The sequence below is a fragment of the Octodon degus genome, unplaced genomic scaffold, assembly GCF_000260255.1.
Source record: "Octodon degus isolate 3935 unplaced genomic scaffold, OctDeg1.0 scaffold00064, whole genome shotgun sequence".
NCBI classification, from domain to species: Eukaryota; Metazoa; Chordata; class Mammalia; order Rodentia; family Octodontidae; genus Octodon; species Octodon degus.
Window position 1 is genome coordinate 9844517 of NW_004524640.1, and position 10042 is coordinate 9854558.

Consider the following 10042-nt stretch of genomic DNA (forward strand, 5'->3'; position numbering starts at 1 on the left):
TTGCTTGTTAATGTACTTCATCTAATTGTAAAGATATACATTTGATTTTTTAAAATGGTCCTTGCATTGGGCGTGGCAGCGCACATCCGTAACCCTAGCACTCAGGAGGCTGAGGCAGCTTTGAGGCCAGCCTAGTATAAGTAGTTCAAGGCCAGTCCGAACTACATAGCAAGACCCCGTCTCCAACAAAACAAAACAAAACGAAAAGGTCTTGCTTAGCAACCAAGTCGCAAAACTTCTAAAAATTTGAGTCACCTGCACATGCTTGCCCGTAGAAGAAAAGAATGCTGGGATCCCATGCCCTGGCCAGTGAGATCCTTCTAGAAGTTTCAGGGAGCGGGTAGTGAGAGGCTCCAGGAAAGTTTCCTGAGGGGCAGGCACCGATCCATGCTGTGGCTTGTGGGTAGGGACATTGGCTAAGATAAGGAAGAAAGGCAGGTTGGTGCCCCTGGTAGAGCCTCCAGGGACAAGCTGAGTCTTGTTCCAGAGACCTTAGGAGGTCACCAACAACGTGGGAAGGTGGCTTTGGGATGCAAAACCCAGCCAGGCCTTAGAAGTTGGGCCATAGATGGAGAGGCCTAGATATCAGGGTATGAGGACAAAGGAGGATTCAGGACCTGTCGCCTGGGTCCTAGGGACACAGCGGAGCCCTCAGAGGCCTTGAGGCAGGGGTCCCTGAGAGCTGAGTGGAAGATGGGAAGTCCATGGGGGCACAGAGAGAGTCAGGGCCTGGAGTCTCCTGGCCTTCAGGGGACCAGTATTGTCAAAGCTGCCTTAGGCTGGGTCTCTGCGGAAAGGCTGAGCCCACACAGCAGCCTGTCTGCTGGGAAGCCCTCCAAGGCCCTACCCTCCTCATTCTGGGGGTGCCTGAGGCGTCTTCTGGCCTGGATTGGAGCAGCTCCTTCCTCATCTGCTTTGTTATCAGGACTGCTTTCCATTCTGTTTGGAGAAAAGTTTCTGGCATTAAAGTGAAATTTGTGAAGCACTGCTCCAGCTTCTCAACTTACAGATGAAGAAACGGAGGCCCAGAAAGCGAGTTGACCTTTGAGCTATAGCCAGCCCTGGACTCCGAAGGCCATCAGCTTGGGGTGGGTGGGGCACGGGAGAAGGAAATAGTCTGAAAATATTTGGGAGCTGGAGCATATGTACAGCAGCTGAGAAGAGGTGCGGAGTACCTCAGCACAGGAGAGAGGTAGCTGGACGTTCCATGCACCCTGAGGAGGTGACCGCTGAGGAGGGGCACCTGGCCGAGAGTCTCAGGCTGAGCAGGAGCCCCTCTTATGGGGTGGGGCAGCCTGGCCACTGTAGGACAGCTGTTAGGGGCTGGTGCTTCTTACACTGGTACCCCAGTGCCTTCTGTGACAGTGACCCTTCCAGGCTAACCTGGGGGGCACTGACATGTCTGGTGTTCGAGGCGTGCCCATGTAGGACTCCTTGCATTTGCCTGAAGGTAGGTCAGACCAGCACCTGGCTTCCAGGAGGCCTCCTTTGGCCTGATTACACCTCTTGCCATCACCCCTGCACCCCCTGAGCTGCCAGGGCCACCTGCTTACTCTGACCCTGTGCACCTGCACAGCGCTGGGCTGGGCTGACCTTGCCCCTGCCCCCTGGGGAGCCCTGTGGGTGGTCTTATGAGGCCCACTTGACACACACTGAGGCTGAAGCAGAGAAGGCAGGGCTTGTTGAGGTCCTCTGGGATCCATGCTGTGGGGCTCCAAAGCTACGCTCTGTCATCCTAAGAGGGGGGCGGGCATGGAGGGCCAGCAAGCTGATATCCCTCCTCCCACTCCACACCTGGACCCAGGAGGCCCTGCTTCCCTCCAGACAGGGTGCAAGGGAGCGGGGACCAGACCCTGCTGCAGTGGGGGTGGGCGGCAGCGACAGCCCCTTCTCAGGCCCTCTGTGCCTCAGTTTCTTCCCAGCTCTTCCTCCCTTTTTAATGAGCGTAAATACTGTCTGTTTGTTTCATTTTTTGAAACAAGTTATATAGCCCAGGCTAGCCTGAAGCTGTTATATAGCCCAGGCTGACCTCAAACTTGCTACATTCCTCTTGCCTCAGCCTTCTAAGTGCTGGGATTACAGGCGCAAGTGCCATCGCTCCAAGCCCTTAAACTTTTTTTTTTTTTTAACTATAAGGAACATATTTATACTTCATGGACTGGCCAGATAGCTCAGCAGATTAAAGCACCTGCTTAGGCAGACACAGGGCCTGGGGTTTAATCCCTAGGCTGCTGTGCCGGCCCCACCCCCAGGGAGCTCTGAGACTTGTGATTGAGACTGGGCGTGGTAACACACCTGAAATCCCAGCACTTGGGAGGCTGAAAAGTGGAGGATCACTACAAGTCAGATCTGTGTAGTAAGACCCTATAGACCCTGTACTAAAAACATTAAAAAAAAAAAGAAGAAACATATTTATACTTCCAAAAGTAACTCAAACAATAGCCTGGGGGCTGGGGAGATGGCTCAGTAGAATAAAGCACAAGGGTCTGAGTTCAATCCCTGGTTCCGCAAAAAAAAAAAAAAAAGCCTTGGGTATAGCTCAGTGGTAGAGTGCTTGCCTAGTATATGAAGGCCCTGGGTTCCAGCTGCAGCATAGTGATAATTCACGTCACATGGGACCGCCCCACCCGGTCCACCCCGCCTCACCCTGGTGACCGTGGCACCACACGCATGAGCTTCTGCTTCAGTGAAAAAGGCATTTGCCTTCCTAACTCTGTCTAGAAGCCAGACACATGTCCTGCCAGGCTGACCACACACCCACAGGACCTCACTCTTCTCTGCTGGCTCCTGGTGGTTGCCACAAAAGTCCAGTCCTTGTCACGTTATATCACTCTGACCATCCATGTCACCCACACGCCTTGTCACTATTAAGGATCCTTGTGTTTCTTGTTGTCCACCAGCTAGTCTGAAATAGTTTCCTGATTTGGGGTCAGCTGATGAGCGGTCTTACTCCCTTTTGCTGTGTAATGGGACATGGTTATGGGTCCCAGAAGTAGAACGTAAACACCTGTGGGGCTGTGATTCTTCCTTTCTATCCTGTTCCTGTGTTTTGTTGCTGGAGTGGGACCACACTATGTGTGTCATTGGGAGCCAGCTTTCATCCCCCAGCCTCTGGGACACCTGTCCAGGGCCCGCTTCCAGGGTGGCACCTCCATCTTTTAACTGCTGCCTGGGGTGCTTTATGAGGCTTGATCCCATCATTTATTTAAAGATGTCCCCATTTTGGCACTTAGCTTGATTGAAGCTCTGTCTCCCGCATTGCCTTAGGAAACACCCTTGTCTCCGAGTCTTTGAGTACACCGTGACTTCCTGCAGCTCTTCCTAGGACTGGACCTGCTGAGTTAAGGGACAGGGTTGTTGCAATGTGACGATGCTGCCACATGGTCCCCACACAGCTGTCACGGTGGGCGCTCCCAGCAGGGGCCATCCTTAGCCTGTTAAGTGCCTGCCCGCATTTCTGCAAAGCCCTGTTTGGTGTCATGTCATCCATTTCAGCTCAAGAACTGAGCACCTGCCACATGTTGTGCCTGGCATGGACCCAGGAGTTACTGCGTATAGTCAGGCAGAGAGAACCTCCGGAGGCTGGGGAGACGCTATCCAGAGATGGGTAGCACGACGATTTCAACTGGGCTGCAAAGGGCTGGGGAGATGGCTCAGTAGAATAAGCGCTTCCCTGGCAAGCACAAGGTTCTGAGTTCAATCCCTGGTTCCAGAAAAAAAAAAAAAATCAACTGGGCTGCAGGCAAAGCAGAACAGCCAGGGAAACAATGGTGTGAAAGAATGTTCCGGACAGCGGGAAGAGTGTGAGCTATAGCTCAGCCCAGGGTTGTTCTGAAACTGAGGCTGCTTGGTAATAAAGGCCAGGCAGGGACAGGGCCACAAGGACCGCCACGGATCAGGGCTCTCACCCTGCAGGATTGGGTGGGGCAGTGGCGGGTGAGGTTTGGGGATAGGGACAGTGGGGCCAGGTGCAGGCTGGTGGCCCTGGCTCTGGGGACAGCTGTGAGCCCGTCCCTGAGGCTTCTCCCTCAGCAGGGGGGCAAGCAGGGGCAGCCCTGACGCGCGGCCTCTGGCCCCCAGGAGGCTTGCAAACGTGGCCTGGCAGAGATGGAGTCCTCACACCAGCAGGCAATGGAGCAGCTGCAGCGACACCATGAGCGCGAGCTGCAGCGGCTGCGACAGGAGAAGGAGCAGCTGCTGGCCGAGGAGACGGCAGCCACAGCCTCGGGTGAGTACCAGGAAGATGAGGAAGGCTTTAAGGCATTGGTGGGGTGTTGCAGTCAGACTTGGGGTGAGGTGTCATCTGAGGCGTCTGCCCCCAGTGCTGACCTCAGGCCCTGCTTGCTAAGAGGAGGAAACAGGCAGTAAGAGATTTTCCTGCAGCGGTTGACTCCTCCCCCTCCCAGGCCTATACCCTGGGCTGGGGAGCACCACGCCCTAGGCACATGGGCCCCACTCTGCCTAGCACGTGTGTCTCCTAACCCCCCATGGAGCAGCCCCTTTAACAGGCGAGGAAGCAGGCCTCAGAGGAGTCAGAGACTTGTCCCGAAGGGTACACTTGGAGGTGGCAGAGCTGGGGTCAAAGCCAGAGCCCTCTTGACTACAAAGCCATTCTCTGAAAACCCACCATCACCCCCAAGTCAGAAACAGGAAGTACCCAAGGTGCCCCTTATCTAGGCACCCCCGGGGGTCTGCAGGCTAACAGGATGTAGAAGAAGTCAGGCCGTCTGGAGCCCACATTCCACCAGCACTGGGCAAGCACTTCATGCCCTCAACCCACAGCCCCTCCTGCCCGGCATGGGGCCCAGTTCCTTTATCCTAGGGAGGTCACCAGTGTGGGCTACAGATACTGGTTATCCATGTAACCCAGTATTGAGGCTTCACAGGAAATTGATGTGGAGCCAAAACCATCGATAGCCCCTTGTCCCTGGGCATGGAGATTGCCCACAAGAAGGGTAATGAGACACTTTCAACTTTCAGAGTTTTTCAGATTTTGAAATTGTGGGTAAACCAACCATGGTGGCCTGTAATCCTAGCACACAGGAGACTGAGTCAGGAGGATCACACGTTTGAGGCCATCCTGGGTTCCATAGTGAGTCTGAGGCCAGCTGGAACTACATAGTGAGACACTGCCCCCCCCCCCAAAAAAAATGTGGCTAAAACTGTGGAAGAGGGTTTGTTGAATTCTTACCACAACCCTATGTGATGTGAAAACAGCTTGGTCCTTGGGAGCCCATAGTCTGAGAAATGGAGCTACTGGGCCAGCTTCACAGTGCTGGGCCTGTGGTAGCCATGCTGCATGAAGTGTCCAGTAATGCCCTAGAGAGAAGGTGCTTTTGTCCCCCTTGCCATGAGGGTCCTGAGGCACAGAGAAGTAATGTTGAACAGATCTGAACTGAATGCAGGACCTCAGCTCTGGACTTTAGGCTGGCCAAAGCAGACAAGTGTTGCTCAGAGGCCCTCAGGGCTGGTGCCCACAGTGGGGTCTCAGGCAGAAGCCACCAGCAGCTGAAGGTGTCAGATGTTGGACACTAGGGTGCCTCCCCAAGAGACAACTCCTCCCATGCCAGGCAGAGAGCAGCTTCAGCTCAGGACGCAGCTGGGGCTGCTCTGGCCCCTGTGGAGTGCTCTTCGCACCTGGCTCCCTGTCCCATTTTCTTCACCTGGTGTCGCTGCTCTCTGCCTTCCTCCAACTCTTCCTTCTTCCTGCCCCCAGCCATTGAGGCCATGAAGAAGGCCCACCAGGAGGAGCTGAGCCGGGAGCTGAGCAAAACCCGGAGTTTCCACCAGAGCCCTGACGACCTCCAGAAGCAGCACCAGTAAGTTTGCACCTAAGCCCCGGGTCTGTGGGCTGTGGGCCTTCAAGGCGGAGTGGGTTCTTTGCTCAGGGCTGGAACAGAGGATAGCTTCCCTGGGCTGGGTCCCCCTAGCTGAGACCCATTTCAGTCCCACATAGAAGCAGAGACCCGAGGCCTCAGGCAGACCTCCACCAGGCCCCTACTTGGCGGTTAGTCTACACCCCTCACCTGTGCGTCTCCTAGAGCTGGGCTGCAGTGCCATGCCTGGCCAGTAGGTGTCCCTCCCATCCCGGCACAGTCTGGATAGTGGGGATTGTGGGGACTTTAGAGAGACTGCTCCAGGTGGCCCTGTGTTCTCCCAGAAGTCACACCCACCACCCAGAGAGGCTGTCCCTGCTCACAGCCCACACTGGCTGAGGGTGACCCGGTGCAGTGTGAGAGCTTACCTGATCATGGCACAGGTCCGATGTGAAGGCGCTGAAGTGGGAGCTACAGAAGCTATCTGAGCAGTACTCCCGGAAGTGCCTGGAGATCGGGGCACTGAAGCAGCAGGCCGAGGAGCGGGAGCTCAAGCTGCAGCGCTGCCAGCAGGAGGGCCAGGAGCTACTGCGCCACAACGAGGTGGGCCTCGCAGTGGGCATGGACTCAGGGCCGCCTGCCGCCCAGGCCATTCCTCTGCTCTGACTGTCCTTCCCTTCAGAAACTGCATGCCTGCCTCTCAGAGGAGATCGAGCGACTACGCAGCTTCATGGCCTCGAAGGGCACCAGCAACAGCTATGGGCGTGGAGGTGAGCGGAGCTCCTGTGAGCTGGAGGTAAGTGGCCTTCCTGAGCCTGGGGTCCCCTACAGAGGGCCACAGGCCTCTGAGGGGCTGGGCCCAGGCCAAGCCAGCACTCCCAGGGCACAGCTAGCAACCAGAGTCCTGTCACTCTGCCTTTGTGAGCCCTGGTAGCATATCTGTGAAATGGGTCAGCACCCCTCTTAATGAGGAGCTTGGAGTGAGATTTGTGTATTTAGATTATTAACAAACATATAAGCCTTCCCTCTGCACCTGGACTTCTCAGTCAATGCTCTGCCCCTGAGCCACACCCCCAGCACCTGAACTTCTGTAAATCTTCATTTCTCTGCTCTCATTTTCGTATAGCTCCTGGGCTCCATGATGTTACTGTCTCGGCCAGGTGCCTCGGAGGTCATGCCCTCCTCTTGTGGGGTTTGAACCCAGCAGCCTGGCTCTGCTCCTAGCCCCTGCTGCACTTGCTTCCCCTGGTCCCCTCGGCAGCATGGTCCCTCAGGCTGGGAGTACTTGTGGGCTCCCCCACCATGACCACATGGCCTGACCACACAGTTAGGGCCCCGGCATGGCTTCCTTTGGACTCCCTCAACTCAGTGGAGGGCCTGGTGCTGTGTTGGGGCTGCAGCAGGGATGACAAAGGTCAGAGCAGATGCCAGGGAGTCTGCCAAAAGTAGGGGGTTTCTTGGGGCAGGCTGGTGTTGCTTCCTGCGGCTAGAGGCAGGGAGAAGCCAGGCTTCAGGCACTGCGGGCCCGAGGAGCTCTAGCCCCTGGGTCACCCTGGCCCTGTACCTCCAGGTGCTGCTGCGGGTGAAGGAGAATGAACTCCAGTACCTGAAGAAAGAAGCGCAGTGCCTCCGGGACGAGCTGCAGACTATGCAGAAGGTGGGTGCCCGCTGAGCACTGGGTGTGCAGGGGCACGCTCCACCTGGGGCACAACCCGGGAACAGCACCTCTGCTATCTTTGTGACTCCCACAAAGGCGTCAGTCTTTGCCTCCAGTTACTGACAAGGAAATATTGGCCGAGAATGGGGAAGTGACAGGGCCATACTTGCTTTTATTTATTCAGCATTATTTAATTTTCTTCTTATTGTGGAGCTGTGCTACGTGCCAGGCACTGTGTTAGGTGCTGGAGATACCGCAGTGGAGGGACAGCCCTCATCTATGTGTCAGGTGTGATCCTGGGTCTGCGGCTGTGGCCAGCCTGGCCAACTGTGGCTGCTGGATCCTTGACCACTTGGGGGCAGAAAGTGGCCACATTGGTGGCTCCAAAGGCACTGTGGTCACTGCCCTTGTGAGCAATGTTCAGGCGATGGCCTGAGCCCTGAGCCACTCACTTCCTTTCACCTCCCTGAGCTGCCTTTCCTTCCAATGAGAGGAAGTGACAACAAGCCCCAAACCTATGTCACCGGAAGTGTTGGGAGGGTGGGCCCAGGGCTGGGTGCTGGCCAGCAGATACCACATGGTAGGCGCCCTCCCCCAGGACAAGTGCTTCACCTCAGGGAAGTACCAGGATGTGTACGTGGAGCTGAACCACATCAAGACAAGGTCTGAGCAGGAGATTGAGCAACTGAAGGAGCACCTGCGCCTCGCCGTGGCCGCCCTGCGGGAGAAGGAAGCCGCACGTGACAGCCCAGCGGAATAGAGGTGGGCGCTGCGGCGCCACGAGGCCTGGACCTCCCACACTTGCCTCCCATGTGGCTTCCGGTGCTGTGGAGCGTTGCACTGGGAGAAGTAGCCAGGCAGGCCTCCGGAGGCACCGGATCAGCCCCTGGCTGGGCAACCTCCCCAGGCCACAACATCCCCCCAAATCGCCCAGGTCCTCCTGGTCCCGCCAGCTGCACGTGCCCCAGCCAAGGGACCCAGTGGTCGCCTTCTGAGGCGGATGGAAGTCGAACGCCAATATTCCTCCCCTTCTATGGGTAGCAGGCATGTACACACCTGCAGCACACACACAAACAGGTACACACAAGCACACACATACACACACATACACAAATACACAAACACTCAGCATATCTGAGCATGCCCCTCACACTGGGTCTTACCTTGCACCTTCAGGATTTTATATGTGAAGAAATTTTTATATACCCCCCCAAATACTGTATACTTTTGGAAAAAGCAAAGCTGGTGGCGCAGGCCTCCACACTGGCTCTGCTGTGTCCCTGGCTCCTGCTTGAGCTTTCAGGCCATGGCCCTGACGGTGGATGCTGCCCAGGAGGATTGGGGTGCCAGCCCCCTCTTCCCACCCTACCTCCTAACAGTCGAGCCCTGGGTGGACCCATACCCCCGGGCTCTGGACAGAGGGGCAGAAGGAGCCAGCAGCCCCACGTCCCCGTGGAGGGGCGCAGGGCATGGAACTGCTGGCGACACCCATGAAGGCGCCTCCTCTGCAACCCTTTTAACTTAATAAAATGTTCCTGCAGCTCTGGTGTCCTGGGTGGCCAGGCAGGACAGGACACAGAGATCAGGGCTTCTTTCAGTGGCTGCCCACCCGCACCCTGTCCTTCCTGAACTGGTGGCTGCTGGTAGCCATGGGCTTCTGAGGACAAGGCTGAGAATCTACTTCCATAAGGCAAGGACTGTGACATTCCTATGTGGCAGCAGGGGTCCAGCCCCCCTAAATCAGAATGTGCTTCTAAGGTGTCCCCACGGATGCATACCCTCTAACTTGTCCCCAGTGAGTCTCACCCTCTCATGTGCCCCTGGTGAGTCATGCTACCTCATATTCTGAGAGGCCCTGAAACAGAGCCCTGGGCCCAGGCCACAATGGCTCAGAGCCTCAGGTGGGTTATTCCTCTAGCTCCAGGCCTGTACTGAGGTTATTCCCAGTCCTGGTAGGGGGCAGGGTAGATGTGACCCATCCCCCCATGGATGTGGGTGGGGTGGAGAGGGCCATCCAGAAGATCCTCACTTTTAAAAGGGGCCACAAGGAAAGGGGACCTCTCTCGGCCTTCGGAAAGCATTGGCTGCAGTTCTCACAGTGCACCATCCTGTGGCACCCACATAGGCCTGAGAAGCCAGATTCTCAGGCCACCACTTACCCACCATGCCCCAGGACTTCTATCCTGGATGAGGAGCGGCCCTACACCCCCAGGAGATGAAGTGTCTGCACTTGGCAGCACTGCACCCTCAGCTGAGTCCAAGGCCTGAGCACCCAGCCCCTGCTCCCATCCTTGGCCTCCATCACCGCCTCAGCCTGTCTCACCTGGCTGTGGCAACATCTGACTGGCCTCCCCACCTCCACTCCATCCCGGAGCTGCCTGAGTGAGCAGAAAAACAAACCAGGCCAATATGAAAAGATGCCCCCTGGGGGCCTGCCCCTTAGCTCAGTTCTTTAAGTTCTTTAAGTGGCTGCTTCAGCAAAGCAGTCAGGCTCAGGTTGCTGTGGTTCGATCCCCACAACACAAGACAGCCAGTCATGCCTTGAAGGCATTCGGAGCAAAAAAAAAAA

General features: G+C 56.3%; 1 protein-coding gene across 1 annotated transcript in view; it reads left to right on the plus strand.

Annotated features, from left to right (window-relative positions):
• Nucleotides 1-8741, plus strand: part of Triobp (TRIO and F-actin binding protein) — a 58021-nt gene extending 49280 nt beyond the window's left edge. The window contains exons 17-22 of the mRNA XM_004634690.2: nucleotides 4081-4228; nucleotides 5717-5819; nucleotides 6260-6419; nucleotides 6499-6612; nucleotides 7387-7473; nucleotides 8072-8741. Of these exons, the coding sequence (XP_004634747.1) occupies nucleotides 4081-4228; nucleotides 5717-5819; nucleotides 6260-6419; nucleotides 6499-6612; nucleotides 7387-7473; nucleotides 8072-8233 (774 nt within the window). The 3' untranslated portion in view covers nucleotides 8234-8741. The remainder of the gene's footprint in view (nucleotides 1-4080; nucleotides 4229-5716; nucleotides 5820-6259; nucleotides 6420-6498; nucleotides 6613-7386; nucleotides 7474-8071) is intronic.
• Nucleotides 8742-10042: the final 1301 nt, after the last annotated feature.